The following is a 24,921-nucleotide window of genomic DNA, read 5'->3' as shown; positions in this document are numbered from 1 at the left end:
ATAACTTAATATGTGCCTAAGTGGATATTTTTCTTTATTTAATCAATTCATTTAAATACTTTCAAAGTACTATTTTTAATCTTACCCCAATTCAAATAAAAAAAATGTCAATTAAAGTAAACTGTACCCACAAGAGTACCTTTTCATCAGTCACCTTATTAACATTTCAGACGCCAAGGTCGACATAATTAAATACAAAATCTCGGGATGAAGGTAACAATTTGTCTTTTATTGTTGGTTGGTTTAGCGGTTGTTAACGCCAATGTTGATCTACGACCTCCTGGTCGTCGACGTCGTAATGTTGGCTCTGTTGATGAAGAATTGGCACAAGGTATGTTTCAATCAAATCATATAAATTGTTTACAGCATTAAAGGAATACTACCTTTTAAATTGGACATAAAATTACAAAATTTAAAGTCTAAAACATGACCAATATATATTCATTTAGGAGTTACCTGGTGAAATGACTAAACGATAAGAAGCATTTTTAAGAATTACTTAGTTTAATGGACTATTACTTAGTTTTATAGATTTATTGTATAACTATAACACCAGGTAACTCCACTTACGAATATAGACTCATTTTGAAACAAGTATTTTTTGGTTATCCTAGCTGAGAGGTAGTTTAACTATGTAATATGTAAATACCAAGATAGATCAATATAATTAGAGATAGGCACAAGAACTTTTCAGTTTTTGTATTTGTATCAGCGGCGTTTATAGCTTCTCATTTGCACAATTTTTAGTTCGGATGTCATCGGTATCTTTAACCCAAAAGGGACATGATAAACAGATAGCGAACATGCCACTTTAAAACAAGAATGATTTTATGTTATTAAAACTATCATTCAAAACTTATTAGATTTATCAATTAAAGTATTATCTTATCTTATTATGATATAAAATATGAGCTCAGTCTTACAATTTGTCTTGTTATTGGTTGGTTTAGTTACATTTAATGTTGCTCCTCCTGGTGGTCGACGTCGTAATGTTGACTCTGTTGACGAAGAATTGGCACAAGGTATGTTTCAATCAAATCATGTACATTGTTTTAGAGTTTTAACTTAAATCATGTGTTAATACCAAGATAGGACAATATACTAGAAACATTTTTATAGTTTTTGTAGGTGTATCGTGGGCATTTAAAGCTTCTATTCGCATCATTTTGATTTCTCATTCGGTGTTTACTTTTTTCCTTACTAAAAAAAATGATTTTACATTGTTAAAGCTAAGGTGCTTAACTTTTTAAATTTGTCAATTTATGAAAAATGTTACAATCTTCTCTTATTATGATATAAAATATGAGCTGACGCTTACAATTTGTCTTTGTTGTTGTTTTGTTTAGTGACATTTAATGCTAGTCCTCCTAATGGAGGCCGCCGTCGTAATGTTGACTCTGTTGATGAAGAATTGGCACAAGGTATGTTTCAATCAAATCATATAAATTGTTTACAGCATTAAAGGAATACTACCTTTTAAATTGGACATAAAATTACAAAATTTAAAGTCTCAAACATGGCCAATATATATTCATTTAGGAGTTACCTGGTGAAATGACTAAACGATAAGAAGCATTTTTAAGAATTACTTAGTTTAATGGACTATTACTTAGTTTTATAGATTTATTGTATAACTATAACACCAGGTAACTCCACTTACGAATATAGACTCATTTTGAAACAAGTATTTTTTGGTTATCCTAGCTGAGAGGTAGTTTAACTATGTAATATGTAAATACCAAGATAGATCAATATAATTAGAGATAGGCACAAGAACTTTTCAGTTTTTGTATTTGTATCAGCGGCGTTTATAGCTTCTCATTTGCACAATTTTTTGTTCGGATGTCATCGGTATCTTTAACCCAAAAGGGACATGATAAACAGATAGCGAACATGCCACTTTAAAACAAGAATGATTTTATGTTATTAAAACTATCATTCAAAACTTATTAGATTTATCAATTAAAGTATTATCTTATCTTATTATCATATAAAATATGAGCTCAGTCTTACAATTTGTCTTGTTATTGGTTGGTTTAGTTACATTTAATGTTGCTCCTCCTAGTGGTCGACGTCGTAATGTTGACTCTGTTGACGAAGAATTGGCACAAGGTATGTTACAATTTTCTCTTATTATGATATAAAATATGAGCTGACGCTTATAATTTGTCTTTGTTGTTGTTTTGTTTAGTGACATTTAATGCTAGTCCTCCTAATGCAGGCCGCCGTCGTAATGTTGACTCTGTTGATGAAGAATTGGCACAAGGTATGTTTCAATCAAATCATGTACATTGTTTTAGAGTTTTAACTATATCAGATGTAGTTTCCAAAGTAGGACAGTATACCAAAGAAATACGCAAGAATTTTTCTAGTTTTTGGATGTGTATCGTGGGCATTTAAAGCTTGAATTCGCACCTTTTAATTTCTCATTCAGTGTGTATCAGTATCTTTTTCCTTGAAACCAAGAAAGATTTTATATTATTAAAGCTAACTAACAAACTAACTTTATCAATTTATTAAAAAATGTTACAGTCTTCTCTTATTATGATATAAAATATGAGCTGACGCTTATAATTTGTCTTTGTTGTTGGTTGGTTTAGCGGCTGTAAACGCAAATGTTGATCTAAGACCTCCTGGTCGTCGACGTCGTAATGTTGGCTCTGTTGATGAAGAATTGGCACAAGGTATGTTTCAATCAAATCATGCACATTATTTTACAGCATTAATACTACCCCTAAGAATGGACATAGAATTATAAAATTCGAAGCCCCAAACATGCCCTTTATATTTATTAATGGACTTACCTGGTGACATGAATAAATAGGATACTGTCCTGAAACAGTAATATGAAGTGAAAGTATTAACTCGACCCAAAAAAGCCTTCGCCTATGGTGGTTCAACAGCGATCCCACATAATTATGTAATCTGAAACCCCTATGTGTACCCCCGCGCCGCAACTAGTGTGATCTATAATTCCACAAACATCTACATGTCAGTCAAACTATTAAAGTGGCATAACGTTTTATCACGACCTTCGATTAAAAAGAAGTTTTCTAAATTGTTTGTAATCATTTGGGATACTGATAGCATCGATTTGCACCTTTTCAAATTTCAGGTAGACGTGTGTGGTTCTTGATATTTCATATCGTCATTATCTCTTAGGTCCTTGGTTATATTATTAGTGACGTCATAAAACATCTATTTAAATTAAAAAAAATTATTTTTCAGATATATTCCATTGACCAAGGTGAACAGAATTTACTTGATGTATTTGAATAAATATACTTATACCATACATGTCGTATTTGTATTTTAGATGTGCGAGGGTTGGTAGCCTATGTGTGAAAGACCTGTCGATGGTTTTCTTTAATTTAATTACTGCTTCTCAACCTCAGTCGGACCATTCCTCTCCCAAAGAGTTCTTCCAAATCTATTCCGCCCCAAAATAAATCAGTCATTTGAAACGTATTGAAAAAATGTATTCATCTATGAACGATGAAAGGATATAAAATGAGAGATGCCCTCTCTTAAGTGGACACTAAGTCCACATGACTGGCCTTTAGCCAGTTTTGTCCATTTCTGGTGATTTCATTGGGTAGGTTCACAAGATGGTCTAGCACAAAGGTAGTAATAACACAAAAGTTTTTTTTTTTTAGAAAATTTATACATTTTGTGGTAGGCAAAACTATACTATTATAACAAAAATAATATAATATAATTATATATATACATCGAATTGTTACAAGTCTTGAGTATATAGACAAAAAAAAGTCCCATATTGCCGGATAATGCATAACACAGGCTTCTCTTTTAAATTCACAAGTACTTTCATGTTTTTACAACAATCTGCATGTGAAAGGTGAATACTACACTAAAGATGACTATAGTATAACATAGCGTATTTAGCAAACGTCTGAAGGAATGATAAATTCAACAATGATCTGAACTAACAACATAATATTCAGTAAAGATCTAAATGAAGAACAAATTCAGCGATCATTTAAACAAACTACAATTGAGCTAAGTCAGAAATGGATAAAGGAATGTATGCTGTGGCATTAGCTAACAAAAGAATGTATGATGTAGTGTATTTGTCAAGCGGAATCTGTTCGGCTAGGTCAATGTATCTGAAAAAATAACAATTTCGAATTTGAAGATATTTTAAAAAGCTACTTATATCACTAAGTGAAAGTACAACATCATTTTGTCGGCTTCAGGTACGATAAAAACGCTCAGATCAGTTATGGGGCACATTTCTCTAGATTTTGGTGTATAGTTTTCATAAGTTTTTGCAAAAAAAAAACAAAATAACGTTATTATAGTATGATAGCTTTAACAAATTAAAGGAACACCATATAACCATTAAGAGCTGCTAAACCAACCGACAACAAAAAACAAAATGTTAGCTTCATTGTATATTTTATATTTTTTAGAATATCATTAATATTGATATTAACACGGATTGTCATATACTTATTTAGCGTTGATAAAAAAGATAAAAACGCGCACATAGGAAAAAAAACTAGAAAAATGGTGTGTCCTTTCCTGGTAATTACACCTGATAAAACAATGTACATGATTTGAAACATACCTTGTGCCTCTTCTTCATCAACAGAGTCAACATTACGACGTCGACGACCAGTAGGAGGACCAGTATTAAATGTCCCTAAATCAACCAACAACAAAAGACAATTTGTTAGCTTAATCTAATTCTTTTTATATGAAATGGCGGATCAATGGGCGACCTCGTTTTGTTGTTAATAAACTATACATTATAACGTTGTTAAATCGCGATGGCTTCAAACGAATACATGTGATCTTTTTTGTTGTTGCTAAAAGGTTTAAGACACCGATACACTCCAAACGGAAAATGAAGCAAATAGCAGACATAAATAGCTCCGATACGTATAAAAAAAATTAGAAAAGTTCTTGCACATTATGATTACACTTTGTTAATTTTGTCACTTGGTATTTACAGTAGCCATAGTTAAAAGTATATATTTAACTGGTCAAAAATTGAATTTTTAAACTTAGCCAAAATAAGTCTTTGTTTATCACTGGACTTACGTGGTGTAAGCACCCGAAAAACTATACGACGGAATCCCTCTATAACCCAATAAATCCATAAAGCTGGGTAATAATCCAGTAAACGAATCTTTTTGAAGCTTAGAGGCGTGTTTCAATAATTGTTTAGTTTAATGGGCATGCATTATAGCATACAGATTTCTATTCTATAGGCATGGTACCTGGTAAGTCCAAGATATACTCTTGATAACCAAATTATAGACCTTCAATTTTATATCCATTTTAAGAGGTTGTATTCCTTTAATGATGTATAGCAATGTAAATGATTTGATAGAAACATACCTTTTGCATGTTCGACATCACCAACAGAGTCAACATTACGACGCTGACGACCAGCAGGACCTTTTGGAAAATCATTTGCGTTAACAATCACTAACCCAACCAACAACAAAAGGCAAATTATGAGCTTCATCTCGTCTTTAGATCTCGAGATTTTGTTTTTAAATTCTGTCGACCTTGGCGTCTGAAATGTTAATAAGGTAACTGATGGAAAGTTTGTTTTATTGATATATTTTTTTAAAGTGAAGAGGTATATCATTAAAATTACAACTCTTGGAATGACTTGGCGTTGGTAAACAAAATTACATAAAAATGGGAACATATTTCCACTCATTCTTTCAGGTAAATGTTTATCCAAAACATTTCCTTAAAAGCACAGATGAGGCAGTAAAGATTAAAGGGAGATATGTCATCAAAACACAAAGCATCAAAAAAAGAAAATTGAATGAGAGAATTTTGTGATTATTATGACTGAAGTTCTAATTGTGGGACGCTAGGTGTTAATGAGCTAACAATAAAAAAAAGCACACCGAACAATGAAAAATGAAAGTATACCTGATTTGATGCTAGCATAGAATTACTGTGTATTAGCCGTTTACAGACATATAATAATATAATACAAACTGAAACAAGCAAAATATATTCTGGTGTTTACATGTCCAAAACGGCCATTTATATAAGCCGACAGGATCTCGTGAATGTACAAGGTCACCAATGTTTTTTTTAAAGGGATAGGTTCGCCATCTGTTTGGCCAATCGTACCTTATTATCTGAAACTGAGTTTTTTTTAGCTAAGCGAATCAGTAATAATGTTCACAGCTCACCATAAAATTTGAGCTTGAAAATCCATGTGTGTCCAAAATTATCTGCGACTCGTCTTTTCTTTAGACTGTCATATATAGAAAAGGCATAATGGGAATAGATAGAGAAATTCCTAGTTTCAGTTATTTATAAGGGATTATGCAATTTTTTTAGATTTCTAATACTTCTGAAGACTATTTATATATAATCAAGACCCAAATCAACCCCCGTAATGGCGAACCTGTCCCTTTAACACATGGGTAATGGGTCATTTCTAGTCCAGCAAACATGTTTTGAACTTTATAAGTTTTAAGTCGTTCTACTCATTCGGGCTATATTTATCGACATAAAAGGGATTACAGGAAACCCCAAAGAGAAATCATAAATTAAAGTAACTTGTTATGGTATATTGTTTGGGGAAGGGAGGTGTGCCCAATAACCCGCCTACTCTTCATCGTATACATGCCTTCTCCATTTCTCAATATCCAGCCTACACTTCATCGCATACATGTCCTCTCCATTTCTCAATACCCCCGCGGACACTTCATCGTATACATGTCTATTCCATTTCTCAATATCCAGCCTACACTTCATCGCATACATGTCTTCTCCATTTCTCAATACCCCCGCGCATATTTCATCGCATACATGCCTTCTCCATTTCTCAATATCCCCGTGAACACTTCATCGCATACACGCCTTCTCCATTTCTCAATACCCCGCCTAAACTTCATCGCATATATGCCTTCTCCATTTCTCAATACCCCCGTCTAACCTTCATCGCATTCATGCCTTCTCCATTTCTCAATACCCCTGCGGACACTTCATCGCATTCATGCCTTCTCCATTTCTCAATACCCCTGTGGACACTTCATCGCATACATGCCTTCTCCATTTCTCTCGTAGAAACGCCACTAGTAACTGTGTATTTGACCGTCGTGGCTCCATTCACATATGGAGATCAGATTGAGGTCAAGAGTTAAATCTCCAAGGAGGTTTTTTTGGAATTTTTGGAGAGTAATGAGGCGCTTTGTAATTAGACATAAATTATTTGGACAATTATTATTTTAGTTGTCCTATTGACTCAGGATATATTGTCAGAAAAGCAAAGTTTGCAGGAAAAAATCTAAGAGAAAATCATGTTATAGTAAGAATTTTAAGAGGGAAGAGGGGTAATAGTAAGGATATGCAAGTTTTAAAACCGCTGGAGTGTAAATAATAGCTTTGTTTTTTTTTTTTTTTTTGTTTTTTCGATTGACCATCTAATGAAAAGGTTATAACCTCGAAGCCGTCACGTTACAATAGTTACAAACAGAATACATCAGTAATCGTATGGTCAAAACTGGCCCACCTATTATAATTTATATATATTTATATATAGTTAGTTTACTAGTTTGGGCACTCTGGCATGGTTCAATGAAACCATATATGTGGGATCATCTGAGGTGGCTATATAGCCAAACCTCCACTCCAGCATCCGCACCGCACTGATGAGGACCAGAAGGCCGAAACAGTTCTGTCTGCAGTTATATTTATATATAAATAGGTTATAAAACAAGTTTCCAAATTTCCAAACAGACAATTTTGGTACCTGTTCCAATAAAACTAAAATTTTGATGACTGCAACAATCGCAAGATATCAAATAAAGCCCTTCGCGATTAGTGACGTCATCAAGCACTTAGTTTTAGTGGAATCACAGACGTCTGTTGGAAGGATTTCTAGGAAATCGTACTAAAACATTACAGTGGAAGTAAAAAGTGAAAATATATGGCTGTGCAAAAGACATTATGACACATTGTAAACAGTAGACTTACAAACTATTTATATTTAATTGAACTATATTCCGCACAGAAATACTCTGTTCATAAAAGAAGTTAAAACAAAAATTATTGGTCTAAAATTCTGTTAGTCTTAATCTAGTGTTCCCAATTGTGACATACGTTTAATCTGCTTTGTAGAAAAAGGATAAAGTTTCTTGTCTTCAGTGCTGCTTGTATCGGTATCAGTGTTGACTCTTCTTGATGCTCGTAAATGTTAATTCTTGTTATATTTTATTGTGGTTAATTTATTTCATGCTAGGAATATTTAAATCTATTATAGTATTATAGTAGCCATCACATAATGTCTATATTCAATCAAATTGATGTCCTGGCATCAAAAAAAAGCAAAAAAAAAAAATTATATTCAGTACCATTTTGAACTGATCAAGAGGTTAATAATTCGAGTATGTTTCTCGTAACCAATAATTCAAATGATGCTTTTTCTAACATTTATAAATTCTGTACATATAAAGAAATGTTTAACGGTTAAACTTGGCTCCGGGTCAAAATAACAATTCTTTCTGAATTTCAGATTTGTTCAAATCATTAACCATGCTGCGTCAACGGTTGTTGATAATAAATTGGTAGTTCACGGTTGTTGAATCGAATGGCCATCCTACGTCCACTGTTTTTGAATACACTTCACACACCTAAAATGGTTGTTCGATTTATTTAATTAAAGGAATATTCTCTCTTTGTACAAAAAAATATATTTTTTTTTAACTTGAGCTTTGAAAATAAAAGTATATTATATTCATTACTGGAATTAGATGCACTAACTATTTACAACTGCAGAATCACCGTATAACCCGATAAATCCACAAAAACTAAGTCTTTTTTATACACACAACAATCTTTATATAAGTATTTATTGGTATGTTAGTGAGAATCTCCAATTCAGATAATCCAATGCTGATATAGGTTTATATTTATCTGATCCATCCAGGCACTTGATGACAAAATCATCGTCAGGATGGATAAAAAACGCTATGGATTGCCTCCCTTTATTCTTCAAAACTTCACTTTCTGGAATGAGCACCCGATGTTTCTGAAATGTAAGTAATATCAAGTTTCAGTAGATCGGTTTAAGTTATTTTTGAAGATAGTGTCAACTGCAATTTAAAAAGAAAAAAACAGCACAAAATGCACAACAATTAAAATGAGTGGCGTGTAGCTTTGTCTTGCTTCGCGATGAATCCGTCACAGAATGAAGTTCGGTTTTTAGAATTTCAGTTTTAAGAAGAACATGCTGAAACATGAGGTAATTAAAGTAACAAGACTGAAACTTTGGCGGCGCCTGGGTGTACAACTAGCGGACAGACTGACTTCCTGAAGGGACAACCGTCAAGTTTGAATTTAAAATGCAGCATTTTGGTGGAAGCGCCAGTAGAGTACTAAAAGGGTTCTTCCACAAAATTAAAAGAAAAGAGATGATCTGGTGCATTCCGACACATAGTTTGGGGCAAATATATGTAAAAGATGATATTTTTGAATTTTTAAGAAATGAAGTGCGACTGAAAAGGAATGTCAGCTCTGCAGCTCGAGGAGGAGATCAGTATTCCCGCATGCGGTTGATAAAACCATCGACTGAGTTGATATTTTGTCTGAAAATGGTATCTTAATCTTACAGTAGCTATGAGTTTATCGGCTGTCCATCTCTGCATCAAGTCACCAATATTAACACAAATAGCACCAGGTACAGGAGTAGCTGGTATATAATCACCATTCTTGTTACAAACCTGCAATATTTAAAGAACATTCCAGTTGTCTTATTCAAATATCTGATCTTTTGAAATAAGAATTGATCCCTTGCCTCCAAAATTATCAAGAGGAAATAATAAAAAACTATAATTGCCTTTGAATAGATATCTGATAAATATCTTCTTGTACATGATAGAAATGGTTCACCTATTACTTCGCTTACATAGTCGATATGACTGCCGGATCAGTGCTGAAGCTTGCAAGTCTTGGTATAGAGAGGCTGTCAATCTGGCTCATAACCGAACTTCACTTACCTCTAAACCGCCGATACCATCTTGCAATAGTAGCGTCAATGTCCCATAATCACTATGTTCTCCACAACGAACTTGGCCTGGTTTTATGCCTGAAACAAATATTGTTGGAGAATATATTAGAATAGCAAGCCAATGCAAATGCTAGTGACATAATAATGGTCTTATTGTCCTACCCGAAGACGCTATTTTCACGTAAGTTTCTTGCATCATTGTCGGAGTCAGATGAAAAATTTCACATTTCGGACGCTCAGCCTAGTAGGCTAATGAGCAAACGTTTAAGCAAAGTTTATGAATGTAGTCGAACAAAAATAATCATGCATCCCACCTCTGCGTCTAACCCAGGGTTCCTCAACTTGCGCGATTTGTTGCGCATCAAAGATTGCAAAATGGCACGCGATGAAAAGTGGCACGTCAGCTCATTTATTTGAGAAACCCTGGTCTAACCTCATGTAAAACTAAAGACAGTATCTTCTACGACAGGGATTTCTACAGATAGGTACTTACTGCCGTCTTTTGGTAATGGTGGATACCATATTGATCTTATAGTAGTACAATTCCTATCACAACCAATGTTTTTATGACTATTGCGAAGAAAATTTCTATCCTTAAAAAAAACATATAGTAAAAACTATAGAGATTGTCAACAATAAAACAAGTTCAATGAATATCCCAACTATTTTTCTAAAATTACAGACTAAATATACGTCACATTTTGAATATTAAAGTTGATACGCACAGCTGAAATGTAGTTCTTTCAGTTGGGTGCAAAATATTTAGACGATACTCGTATTGTCTACAGGAATGAGTACATTTTCAACTCAATGAATTCAATTTTATCCTTACAAAGTTAAAGAGTATGATAAAGTCAAGACTCACCTCGAGTTTTAAACCTAATGTAAAAACATCAAATATACGAAAAGCTATCTGTTTACATTCATCATAAAATTTGTGAAATATATCTTGCATCTCTGGAACTTCTTTAGTTGGCCAAAACTGTAATAAAAAAAACATTGGAAAGATTTCCTAAATCTAAACACGTTCCAATTTTGTTCTCATACGCCCCATACATACATACTTAAAAACTATGACTTTTTCTTAATCGGTTTTTGATTTGGGGAGAACAAATTTGAGGGATGTCACCTTTAATAATGGAAATTTTGCGAATCAATACAGCAATATCAGTATTAAAAAATTACCTTAGCATGATTTGGTGTAAAATTAAATGCTTCTTTACAATCACCAGGTCGTTGTGGATTTAAACTGAAACAGAGAATTTATCATTACCAATAAAATAATGTTAATGCCAAAGGGGCAGCGAATGCGTAAGATTAGAGACCTACATTGAAATTGCGGCAATTGAGATCATCAAGTCGTCCGTCACTTCTTCTGTACGTACATCAAAAGTAACTGGCTTTGTACGCGTGACCGTGTGACTAAGGCTTCGCATGTTTATGTTGTCTGAAATAGTCGCAGAGTGACGTGCATCGGATGATAAGAGCAAAGATAATCGCTGAAAATTAGAACACGGACAACAGCCAGCAGCTGTACGGATTTTAGCGATTGGTCGGTGATTGAAATAATTCTTTCGATTCAAACTGTTGAAAAGAAATTGAAACCTAACTTTGTCTGAACATGCCCGTGTAGCCTAATGGTTTTGAAAAAGCGGACAAGAAAGGAAGACAAGAAATCAACACTCTAGCCCCTTGAGCTATAGCTAGTCCACCTAAAGCTGGGTCTTGAATTTAGTCTTGATTTTAGTCTTGAATATATGTAAATAATCTCCAAAGTACTAGAAAAAATGTACGAAAATCGTCGCATAATTCCTTTAAAAATACAAAGCAGGAATTTTACTCACTATTTCTATATATGTTTTTTCTACATATCACATATACGAGTCATCATTTTAACATTTAAACGTGGATAATTCTAGACACACATGGATTGGAAGGCTCACATTTCGACTGTGGGCTGTTAACACTATGACTGATTGACTTAACTAAAAACAATTCCCGTCAAAAAAAGGCAATTATTTCAGTGAATATCTATAATACCTTTCTCGTCCCATCTCTACATATCCATGGTTGTCAGCAATGTCTTTCGAACGAATATATTTCAATTTCGCTTCTGTTGATAAATCAAAAAATGTTTTTGAGACTCCAAATATTTTCTCGATCTGAAACATAAAGAATCTTTCGTCAGGAGGGTTTCGATTGTCAGCAAGGTTTTGGATATATAATCCAAACCATTACAGCTTGTTTGTAAATGAGAACCGTACTGTGGTACCATATCCGAACAAAACTTATTTATTTGCATTGTCAGAATGGAACACTACCGGTGAGTACTTAGGACCCAGAACTATGTTTTGGTGCTCAACGAAAATTTATATAATTATTGTTATTATTATTCAATCGCCATTTAAGGGGTATTCCGCTTTTTCAAAAAGATTTCATTATCTAAAACGTAGTAAATTATACCTGAAAATATTTTTATAGTATGTTTTTTATATCTATGTATCTTCTTGGTCAAATTGAATTTGTTTTAAAAGGGTTAATTAAAAACGGATAGTGCTAATTGTTAATTAAGCAGTTTGATCTAGATTGAGTGCTTAGATTTATTATGGCTCGATTTTATTAGCTGAAATCTTCAGAATTGAATTACATTCAATTGATATTCAGAATACTTAATAGACATAACGAACTAAAAAAAACACTACGTTATGTTTTTAAATATTTTTGGCGTTTAAAACTTTCAGATACGTTAAAGGGCATATTTCGCTAGATTTTTCACAAATTTGAATAAAAGAATTTTAGACCTACAAAAAAGTCCCTTTTATTTTATTTTCTTGGTCGGTTGCCAATATACACTAATTGCTAAGGTTCATGGTTCATACAAGGGTCATGGGTTATAAAGTTATTCCAAAGATAACATTTCTATCATAAAAGATTTTGTCCTACCGTCTTCATTTCATGAGGGCTTTTGTCACTTTGTCGGCCATTCAAGCATAGGGAAGTCAAGACTACCAAAGATAAATCATGAACTAATAAGGAGTTTTTACTTATACAAACGGCTCTTTTGAAACCAAATGCAGTGTAAAATCGAATAACTTTCTTTCCAAAAATTACATTCAATTGATATCACCATTAGAAAGCAACAAATCACTTCGTTATGTTTTGTTTATTGAATGAAGAACAAGTTGTATAAATACAAGCTCCTTTATGTTAAGTAGGCTAAAGTGATATATAGTTATGAGCATCGCATAGGAAATAGTACAGTGGCGATTGAAGGTCTTTAGATTGGGAGGAGCCACCGCCGAAGCTTTTTTTCGAAGGCATTCTAGGGGTGATCAGATCTGTCTTGGTCTTCATTTTCATTTACAAGAAATACTCGATGCATTATTTGAAATAGATAATCGATACAAAACAAAACATAACTGAACTTACTTACCAAATCTTGTGGTATTCCATGATTTATAATATAACAGAATCCAATAGAATCAAACGCCGCAATAAGTTTATCTCCAATCTTCTTTAAATCTGCATTGGTGATCTCCGTTTCATTTTTTATATGTAATCCATATTGTTGAAAATCTACAATGGGTATTGAAGTCGCCATGATGTATACGATTAACTTTGTAATGTGCAGTCTGACCCTTATCACGCCTGTTGATCGTAGTTTAGCTTGTATTAAGACGAATGACACTGAGTAGATTCGAAATGTCAACGGGATTAAAGTCACTCTGACATTTGCGCTTGCATAATGATTGTCCGAAAGGTCGTGAAAATTCGGTGTTTCGCAATGGAGCGAGGCGTTTGTGGACAATGTTATTTAACCAGTGAGACACAATTAAAGCTTGTGAGTGTCATTGTCATTTCGGCCAATATTTTGGTCGTGCATTGCGTATACAGTGCGTTATTTATGCGTGTCCAGTGAGCGAACAGACCGCAAATGCTGGGCTCCGCTGCGAATCTGCGCGGCATTGTACGTACAAAATTCGTCCAAGTGTCAGTGTGGAACAATGCTCTGTGCTCTGGCGTTTCTTGATAATACAGCGGTAACGTAAACAAATCAATTCAATTTAAATCTTTCCTTCAATCAAGAAATTCAACTTTCTGTAACAGAAATCTCGTTGAAAACTTTCTGACAAATACCCAGGCTTGTATCTGGCAAACAAATATGATCGACAAGAAAATTCTGGTACTGGCAACAGATATCTGACGAATAGTTGGCATGCAAAAACTTAAAAAAGAGTGTTTACGAGTTAAAAATTGAATGCATTTTTCAGGAACAATGGCAATAACTCATACTAAATATTTTTCGATTTTTCTGATTTTCGATAGGGTTCATCCTTGTTGATAAGTTTCGTCAAAATCTGTTAATAATTGAACCTTAAAGAGTGTTTACAAACTAAAATTGAACCCGTTTTCAAGAAATATGGCAATAACTCATACTAATTATTTTTCGATTTTTCTGATTTTCAATAAAGTTTCATCAAAGTTCGTCAAGAATTGCGAATGTTAACGAACATTTCAAGAACAAGGGCAATAACTCATACAAAATATTTTTCGATTTCTCTTTTTTTTTTGATAGAAAAAACAATTACAGACAATCATACCAGGTTTCCTCAAAATTAGTCAAATATGGTGCCTTCTAGAGTGTCTACGATCAAATCTGGACGGACAGACGGACATGGGTGACGGCAATTGAGATACATATTCCAATTGAATTCGTTTCGTTCTTAAAAATGCAAATTTTCGCCAATTATATCTTTTTTCAATATGGTAAAAATATTTATTATATAAAATTATATAACACATAAAATAACAAATTAATATGCAACAACAATAATTGGATTTGAAGGTTGTTTCCTTTCTCAAATCACAAAAGTATAGTTCAAATCATCGTGTCCAAACCACACCCCCATTCGTCATACTGCCTCCGGTCCGTAGTAACACAAATGAGAAATATTACGTATTCAGTAGTGAGTCAGTACAAATATTTAGGTGTAATCTTTACGAATAGGTTATCCTGGACTAAACGTTGCAAAACTCTGACTCAGCAAGCAACAAAGGCCTTGAATACCATTAAACACGTCCTGAGTAGCTTAGGATCTAGAAATGCTACAATTGCATTCAAACTATTTGATTCTATGGTTGTACCGATATTATTTTATGGGGCTGAACTATGGGGTACTGAGTCAAGATGGGATATTGAACATGTCCAGGATAAATTTTGCAAATGGATATTATGCACTGGCCTAATGGTAGACGTAACAATGTCGCACGAGTCAACAGGATATGTACAATATGTAATACAAAACAACATGGTAATGAAATACATTTCATCCTACTTTGTCCTGTATTAAATGATTTGAGGTATAATTTTTTGCCTGAATGGTGCTACCAAAATCCCAATGAGCATAACCTTATCAAACTATTCAATTGTAACGATGACAAAATAATACGAAATCTAAGTATATTTATTAATAAAGGTATGGAAATAAGAAAAGAAATTCTACAGTATTAACTATACAAAAAAAACATAAATGATCATATCGACATGTGGTTATAAATGTTCATATATATAAATTATATTTTATTGTATATTGTGTATTATATTTTCGTATTCTCCAATTTTTATACATTCTTTTACAAATGAAACAACCCTACTATAGTCTTATTTGTATCGACATATTAGCATTTGTTTTATATGTTGTTCAATTTTTGTACATGTATATAATTATAATTGTAACAAACCTACTATAGGCTAACAGCCTTGAAGTTTCTGAATAAATATATTATTATTATTACGTATTCATAGATAAATATTATTGTCCAATCAAAATTGGCCCTACTGTAGCAATTTTCAGCCAATCAAAACAAATCACTCGTTATGACGCTATGTTTGCGAGCGAGCCATTATATATTTTAATGAATATGTAAGTTACGGTACAGAATTGAGTACGATTTTCGTAAAAGAATTGAAGCCGATAGAAAATCAAACCCTACTTCGGAATATTTACTTGAAAAGAATGTGTTCTTATCTCTTCAAACCGGCGGCAGCAAAGATTTCTAACAAATATAATATCATTTATATACGTTTCGACTCAAAATGTGTGTCAGAAGGCCCTATCATCAACTCTATTTTTCAAAAAGTTTCTTGATTAACAACCATTTTTAGACACTCCATGGACCTTATGGCGCTTCCATAGAGCTGCCGCATTTCGAATTTCAACTTGGATAGTTTGTCCCGCCAGTCTACTCCCTATATCCCCTTACATAGTCTCGGGAGGCCGGCGCCGCCACAGGCGTAAAACAACTAACAATAACAAATTGATTTTGAACAAGTTGATTATAATGAGTAATGTTACTATAGATAAGTTAGTGAAAATCTTAATTTCAGATAATCCGATGCTAATATAGGTTTATATTTATCTGATCCATCCAAACATGTTATAACACGATCAACGTCAGGATGGATAAAAAATGCTATGGATTGCCTCCCTTTATTCTTTAAAACTTCACTTTCTGGAATGAGCACACGATGTTTCTGAAATGAAAGCACATATGCATTGAAACATTCATACAATACAGGTATAGATCAATCAATAGTGTTATCTTGATGTATCCATAGATACATGGTGTATCCTCATAAGGGTGTCGTGTTTTCTTACAAGGGGGTCTCTTGGGTGTGTACTAATAAAATAGATCTCTTGACGCATTCTGAGAATATCTCCATAAAAACTTGTCTTCAGGAATTATCATAAGAAAGGTAACATTTTCAAAGGGCTTTTTTTTAGGACAAATGAAAGATCTCTTGACGCATTCTAAGAGTGTCTCCTTACAAGATTGTCTCCAGGATGTATGCTAAGAAAGGTAATATTTGGACGTATCAAGGGGTAGTTACCTAATTATTCTTAGAAACGCCACAGCATGCAACTTAAGAAAAGTCCATCTGATCTTTCCTGTAAAGGTCTTCGAAATATAGCGTAGTCTATATCCAAATGTGAACAAAAGTGGCAATGGATATTGTGAGCAAAACGTTTCGGAGTTCCTCCCCTTTAACTAAAAATAATTTAATTTCTTACAGTAGCTTTGAGTTTATCGGCTGTCCATCTCTGCATCAAGTCACCAATGTTAACACAAATAGCACCAGGTACAGGAGTAGCTGGTATATAATCACCATTCTTGTTACAAACCTGCAAGATTAATGAACATAGCAGTTGCTTAAATCATATATTATATTAAACATTATGTTAAGCATAGAGATTACACAATACACTCTTTTGCTTTGACAGATACATGAATATCATTTTATAAACTAGGTTCCATTTTATAAAACACTGAATACACCGTCCTTTAAGGTCTTTATCTATCTCATTAACATCTGTGAATGGAGTCGTCCTACAGGGCTGAATAGCGTCTTGGCATTGGGATAGGACAATACACCTGGGCCCCGCCTAGTTAAAGATAACATATCAAGCCGTCAAGGAATGGATTCCTGGCATTCTCTCTGCAGTTTGAATTACCACGACGATCACCACAGCATTTACAAACTCTCAAGGGTGCAGGGTGTAGGACAATAATTACCTCTAACCCTCCAATACCATCTTGAAACAGAAGAGTCATTGAGCCGTAATCACTATGTTCTCCACAACGTTCTTGGCCTGGTTTTATACCTGAAACCATGGAGAAAAACATCGACACTAGTGCACATCAAAACGTTTGTAGCAAGTAATATCAGATGTTAGATGTTGGAGTTTAACTCCCAATCCAATTTCGTCGTATCAAAAGGATTGTTATAGAGATTTTCTAATTTTTTTATGCGTATCGGGGACACTGAAAGCATCAATTTGTACCATTCAGATTTTCAGTCAGTCAGTTAGTTAGTCAGATTGAAAATTGGAATAGTGCAAATTGATGCTTTCAGTGTCCCCATACACATAAAAAAAAACAAACAGTTATGGCAAAATTCTACAAACCATTGATAATAGTACTCACTTCCGTCTTTTGGTAATGGTGGATACCAATTTGTTCTGATTATAGTACAATTACCATCTCGTCCAATGTTTTTATGACTATTCCGTAGAAAATTTCTATCCTACAAGTCATAAAAAATAAGTGTTTGAGTTCCTGTCAGTAGGAGTCCAATCAACATGCAGCAGTACGGATTTTTAGTTGACAATGTTCAAAAACTTGAAAACCTCTCACAACAATTTTCGGATTGCTTGCTTTAAGAAACACGTAACATTAATAAATATGTTCTCCAATTTGTACATTTGCGATTATCTTAAAATTACGAAAACGCTTGTTATGTGCCCCTGGGGGTCAAATATTTATACATCAAATATGTACATATATCGATGCCATATTAATTCTGTCAACAGATTCATAAATCATAACTATACAAAGAGGCAATTACAGATCAATTCAAATTTCATAGATAACTTTGAAACCAATCTAGTGAAGACTTACCTCGAGGTTCAAACCGGAAGTAAAGGCGTCAAATATACGAAAAGCCATTTGTTTACATTCATCATAAAATTTTTGAAATATATCTTTCATCTCTGGAACTTCTTTATTCGGCCAAAACTGTAAAAAAAAAAATTGGGCCACATAAGAAACAAGGCGAAAAGCAGTGTATCTGAAGTTTGTTAAAGGATCTCTTTCATGAACCTTTTGATGCAAAGTAACAACGAGTTTTTATACTGAAGAGAGTATTGGTGCAGAGCAAACATGTTGCACTATGTGTTTTTCACAAATTTTGGAGACATGGTAGATGTATTGCTTCCTTCCCTTCAAGACAGTTCGTCAGAGAAATATCATTTTTATTCACCTTTTGGTGACTTGGTGCGAAATCAAAAGCTTCTTTGTTATCACCTGGTCTTTCAGGATTCAAACTGAAATTGGAAGAGAATCAATAAAAACTGTAAATGGAACAAGACTTAACGGAGAGATCCAAGATACAAAATAGGCATAGTAAAATTGTAAATAGACATAACTAAGAGTATCAAAAGACACAGCAAAAGCGTCAAAAGACGCATTACAGAGATAAAAGAGACAGACGCATTACAGAGATAGTCAAGAGACATAGTACAGAAAGTCAAGAGACATCACATAGAGCCGAGAGACATAGTACAGAGAGACAACAGACACAGTATACAGTCGACAGACACAGTAGAGATAGTCAAAAGATACAATAAGGAAGATTAAGAAACACAATAAAAAAACATCAGTGATTAAATACCTCTCAGCTTCCATCTTGACATATCCATGGTCCATATCTGAGTCTTTAGGACGAACATATTTCATCTTGGTTTCTGTTGGTAAGTCAAAAAATGTATTTGAGACTCCAAATATCTGACTTATCTGAAACATAAAGAATATCGTAAGATTCCAAGTAATCATTCGGAGAGAAATCTATGAATAATCCTTATTAAAAAATCCAGGTGAAATGCACATTTGTTTTTAAGGGATTGTAAAGCGGTTATCTAGCTTTTTTATGTGTATCGGATCACCTTTGACTTTTATTTGGGATATTCCAATTCTTCGTCCAATCCCTGTTCCTGCAATTCCAGAAAGAGTTAACCGGAAACGACGTAGCTACCGAAAGAGAATTCGTTACCATCATATTAATGCTATTGTGGTATAATGATATTCTCTTCTAGGAGCTACGTCATTTCTAGTTAACCATCTCTGGAATTGCAGAAACCACAGACAGTGGACGAAGAATCGGAATGTCTTATAGATGTCAAAAGTGTCCCTTATACACATAAAGAGGCTAGATAAACTCTCTTCATTCCTTTAAGGCATTTGAAATTGTTTTTCATCGCCTTGGAACCGAAAAATTACGAAGCAAACCACAAACTTCGCTCATTATCAGGCAGGCGCTATGTCCCAGAATACTCGTACTTACCAAATCTTGTGGTATTCCATGATTTATAACATAACAGAATCCAATAGAATCAAACGCCGCAATAAGTTTATCTCCAATCTTCTTTAAATCTGCGTTGGTGATCTCCGTTTCATTTTTTTTATGTAATCCATATTTTTGAAAGTCTACAACGGGTATCGAGGTTGCCATGATGGGGGTCAATTTCTGCTGAACTGTAAGAATAACATATTAATAATAATTATTTGCAGTGTTTTTGATTTCCATGAGATGATTCAGTTTGAGATGGTATCCTTGACCAATCAAAACAACGGTAAATTCATTAATTTGATACAGCCAAAATAATATTAATAGCATCCTTATCACTAAATGAAATGTATGACATGACATGTATGAGTGACCCCAAAAGAGGTTCCCAACAAACGAAAAGACTCGTCGTTTGATGAACAAACTTGTAATATGGAATATTTTGACGTAAAAGCCACACAAAAACACAGTAACATTAAATTCTGAACATAATATCAAAAGAAATAAATTCAAAAGAAAATATCAGTTTGGTTTCATTTAATTCAAATAGAAATGGGTGCGGTAATTTGGTAACAATATATGGTCAAATTAATATTTTTCGTTCAGTAAGAATCTATACACCATACAATATACAAATATTATGCGTAGTATTTACTATATTGTAACTATATTATTTTCTTATCTATGTTTTTTTTATATACATTAATAGAACACTCTATAACTGGTTCGTAGCCACACTTGATTGTTCGAACAAGTAATATCTGGGGCAACGACTATTTTCTGAGCTGAGCTGAGCATGGTGAAAATGTGAAGGATTTATTTCAAATTCTGACTTTCAATGTATTTCTACATATACTAAACATTTCTTTATCGCTTTGCAATTTGCACAATCGAAATGATATAAAGCGATATATCATTAGAATCTATATTAAATTGTTCATGGAGCAATATTTTGGCATTGAAAAGTTCTCTTGCATGTATAGTAAAATTTCCACGTTGCACTGTTACTGATCATATCACTCGAGAGATTCGATCTTGAAATATAACGAAGAAAAGAATGGTCACATGGCAAACAATTTACTTTGTGATCATATTACTGTGATCAATTTATTATTATGTCTATGACAAGTTTTCCATGTGACAGATTTGCTTTGTCATTTTCTAGCAGTAGCATTTAAGCTTCTGAATATTTGCATTACTTATATCATTTGAAATATTAACTAGAAAGAGAGTCTCGGATTGTCTTTAGAAGATAATTTTTAGTCCGAAATCGACTTATTTACATCAGCAATTCGAGGGAAGTGTGTTTATTTCCTATGCTGAATCATCAATCCTTATATTGATTTACATTTATATACATTTTAAAGTGATACTACGTCTTAGAATAAACATAAATAAAACATTAAAAATTTGATATGAGTATATATTCATCAGTGAACATATCTGGTGTCAAAAAGTTACAACAGAATCCCTGTAAAATCTGGAAAATTGGAAAATTCATAAAACTAAGTAATTATTGAAAAACGCATAATATTGATATTAAGAGTTTTTCAATAGTTAATTGCATATTTATGGATACTTACGAAGTATTTTGGATTTATCGGATTATATAAGGATCTTGTTATGTTATTTATGACACCACGTATATCTACTGGCTCTTATTCGCCAGTTTAAAATTCTTAATTTTATGTTAATTCTAAGACAGTATCACTTTAAATATTTGTGAAATGAAAGAACAAATTCCTTTCTGATATCAATCTGTATCGCAGAAATCAATTTTACACAGTAGAACTAATTGTGAAATCTGACATAAGAGATGCCAAAATCATCATACACCAGTGTTCATTAATTTCATACAGATACCTGAAACTCCAATAACAAATATCAAAAGTATTATGACAATAAAAGCATAATTAATTTCTTATAGGATACTGATACAGTGATACACGTATACACACATCTTCACAATGCCTAGCTATTACGAACGCAGTGATGTTTTTGGATTGCTAGCATATACAGCCAATCAGAGTCACAGTGCCTTCGTCATAGAAAACCCTGATTGGATGTAATCGCTAGCGTTGAATCCAATCAAGTCGCTGCATTTAAAAAGTCTGTGATGCAAGAAAGGTGGCTATTGCAGCAGTCTAGGTTTTAGACTCGTTTTAGTTCGTAATAGTCTGCCATTTGTGACGATAGTGTACACGTAATGCATCTACACTTTATTGACTTTTGGGTACGTTCCATTAGCAACGCTGTACTATTGAAGATATGTGAGGCTGAGCAACATTCTCAGCACATTTTTCACCGCAGACGAGAGCTCTCGTTTTAGCTATTGTCTCACTAGAAAATCTTCGGCAAAATCCGTACGTCATCGAAGGACGTTCGGACTGCATCTGTGCCATGTAACTGATCAAAATTGCCTCATTTTCCTGTTTTGGAATTCGTCAGAAAAACAGCTTAGAGACAAGGGTTGTCTTGCCATGTTCAGCAAATTGATCATCTAAAATTACATCATTCACGGTTTACCATAATGATACCACGTGATTCGTCAACGCGTTTCTATTGGTTAGCTGAGCTGGCAGCTTAGACGCCCGCACATGGTGAATTTCTGGCCTCTCTAAAAATTGAGCTGAGGCAGGCAGCTCAGCTTGTTACTGTCTGTGGCAGGCTTAACGCTGCTTTCACAATCACATATTTTCGTCTTTAGAAAGTTATGCCCCCCTTTGAAGATTTATTCAGTTTATCCACTCATGCGTAACTTTCATGTTGGGCCGTTTGGAATCTCGTAACATTTATTTGGGAGTATAAGGATGGTGATTGAAAATGGCGGCCTCCATCGTATCATCGGGAATTGATGCATTTTTGCATCAACCCCGTTATCGATAGGCGATCGTTGTGAAACTTCACAGAAAGGTACTTACACTGAATATTCGTTACAAAGTTCAGAGAACACTAACGCCTCTTCCCCATCTTAAATCAATTTTCAAAGTTTTCGGGTGTGATTTTTTCGGAAATGCCGAAATGGAAGGGGACATAACTTCTATGTGTAGTCGTACTTGCTTTGACAAATCATTGATCCGAAAGTCATCTCGAATAATTGTGAATATTTCGTGGAAGTTTAAAGATTGTAGTGGATTATTTTTACAATCGTGCTCTGAAAACAATCATAGCTGTTTGGCACTTGGCACATTATGGCAATAACTCAATCGAGAACTTTGAGACTTTATTATCAGAAAGTAATTTGGTACTAAAATCTTGCATCTGGTTAATTAAACGTGAAGAAATTAAAAATATTTTGTTCGAAGGAATTTGATTGGTCGAGAAGTATATTTTTTACCAACCAAGATAAGTGACGCGAATAACAGCTTGTGAAAGCAACGGTTAGATGTAAAAAAAAGAAAAACGATTTGGAAGTGTCATCATACTTTGAAAGAATGTTATGTGCATATGAACTCCGATGCAATATTGAAATATGTTCTAATTTTTTAGCGAAGCGATAAGTCAAGGGTTAACATTGAGACATATCTATGTAGTGAGCAACTGATGTCGTAAACAGTAGTCCAACCTTTTATAGCTATTTTTGATTTACTGATATTGGCTGGTGATGGTGAACAGTAGTCTAACCTCTTATAGCTATTATGAATCTATTGATGTTGGCTGGTGATGGTGAACAGTAGTCCAACCTCTTATAGCTATTATGAATCTATTGATGTTAGCTGGTGATGGTGAACAGTAGTCTAACATCTTATAGCTATTATGAATCTATTGATGTTGGCTGGTGATGGTGAACAGTAGTCCAACCTCTTATAGCTATTATGAATCTATTGATGTTGGTTGGTGATGGTGAACAGTAGTCCAACCTCTTATAGCTATTATGAATCTATTGATGTTGGCTGGTGATGGTGAACAGTAGTCCAACCTCTTATAGCTATTATGAATCTATTGATGTTAGCTGGTGATGGTGAACAGTAGTCTAACCTCTTATAGCTATTATGAATCTATTGATGTTGGCTGGTGATGGTGAACAGTAGTCTAACCTCTTATAGCTATTATGAATCTATTGATGTTGGCTGGTGATGGTAAACAGTAGTCCAACCTCTTATAGCTATTATGAATCTATTGATGTTGGCTGGTGATGGTGAACAGTAGTCCAACCTCTTATAGCTATTATGAATCTATTGATGTTGGCTGGTGATGGTGAACAGTAGTCCAACCTCTTATAGCTATTATGAATCTATTGATGTTAGCTGGTGATGGTGAACAGTAGTCTAACCTCTTATAGCTATTATGAATCTATTGATGTTGGCTGGTGATGGTGAACAGTAGTCCAACCTCTTATAGCTATTATGAATCTATTGATGTTAACTGGTGATGGTGAACAGTAGTCTAACCTCTTATAGCTATTATGAATCTATTGATGTTAGCTGGTGATGGTGAACAGTAGACCAACTTCTTATAGCTATTTTTAATCTACTGATGTTGCTGGTGATGGTGAACAGTAGTCTAACCTCTTATAGCTATTATGAATCTATTGATGTTGGCTGGTGATGGTGAACAGTAGTCCAACCTCTCATAGCTATTTTGACAGTTTCTGTCTCTGTGGTGAATTTAGAGCAAGGCCATGACAATCAAACTAGTTGGACACTTCTTCTTTTAAAATTCTTAGTACATCACTCTACTCTTCATCATTCATGGTTCATGGTCTGGTGAAAAACACGAATATCCTAGTGTCCAATAACACATTTTATCGAATATATATATATAAATTCGTGATCGTACCCTAAAAAGATTATCAATACAAGATCAGTCATATGACAGATCAGAATACCAATTAAATTTGCATAAGTATCCGGTAAAACACTTTAATAATCTGTTATACTATACCAAATAGAATCTTGTTCATATCACGTGCTGCTCTCTGTACCTATATAACTCCGGGGTTCAGATATACGCTACTTTATTTTGCTTTGTTGAGTAAGTATATTTTTAACTTATATTATATGAA

At 33.8% G+C, this 24,921-nt stretch overlaps 3 protein-coding genes across 3 annotated transcripts; 1 reads left to right on the top strand and 2 right to left on the bottom strand.

Annotated features, from left to right (window-relative positions):
* Positions 1 to 207: 207 nt before the first annotated feature.
* On the top strand, positions 208 to 3,345 carry LOTGIDRAFT_235983 (hypothetical protein; the record flags this gene model as incomplete). The annotated part of the gene is made up of 7 exons (XM_009066062.1): positions 208 to 331; positions 951 to 1,022; positions 1,347 to 1,421; positions 2,041 to 2,112; positions 2,192 to 2,266; positions 2,601 to 2,684; positions 3,317 to 3,345. The coding sequence occupies 7 exons, from the start codon at positions 208 to 210 to the stop codon at positions 3,343 to 3,345; spliced, it is 531 nt and encodes a 176-aa protein (XP_009064310.1).
* Positions 3,346 to 8,854: 5,509 nt separating this feature from the next.
* LOTGIDRAFT_168176 (hypothetical protein) lies at positions 8,855 to 13,613 on the bottom strand (the record flags this gene model as incomplete). Its single annotated transcript, XM_009066061.1, has 8 exons — positions 8,855 to 9,034; positions 9,615 to 9,725; positions 10,002 to 10,090; positions 10,506 to 10,605; positions 10,878 to 10,994; positions 11,198 to 11,261; positions 12,053 to 12,174; positions 13,446 to 13,613. The coding sequence occupies 8 exons, from the start codon at positions 13,611 to 13,613 to the stop codon at positions 8,855 to 8,857; spliced, it is 951 nt and encodes a 316-aa protein (XP_009064309.1).
* A 2,754-nt stretch (positions 13,614 to 16,367) lies between these two features.
* LOTGIDRAFT_168175 (hypothetical protein) lies at positions 16,368 to 20,081 on the bottom strand (the record flags this gene model as incomplete). The annotated part of the gene is made up of 8 exons (XM_009066060.1): positions 16,368 to 16,547; positions 17,086 to 17,196; positions 17,588 to 17,676; positions 17,999 to 18,098; positions 18,473 to 18,589; positions 18,834 to 18,897; positions 19,245 to 19,366; positions 19,914 to 20,081. 8 exons carry the CDS (start codon positions 20,079 to 20,081, stop codon positions 16,368 to 16,370), a joined length of 951 nt encoding a protein of 316 aa, XP_009064308.1.
* Between the last annotated feature and the right edge of the window lie 4,840 nt (positions 20,082 to 24,921).

Source organism: Lottia gigantea, assembly GCF_000327385.1.
Source record: "Lottia gigantea unplaced genomic scaffold LOTGIsca_73, whole genome shotgun sequence".
NCBI classification, from domain to species: domain Eukaryota; kingdom Metazoa; phylum Mollusca; class Gastropoda; family Lottiidae; genus Lottia; species Lottia gigantea.
Note: the sequence above shows the minus strand (reverse complement) of the source record. Positions and strands in the feature narration are given on the sequence as shown.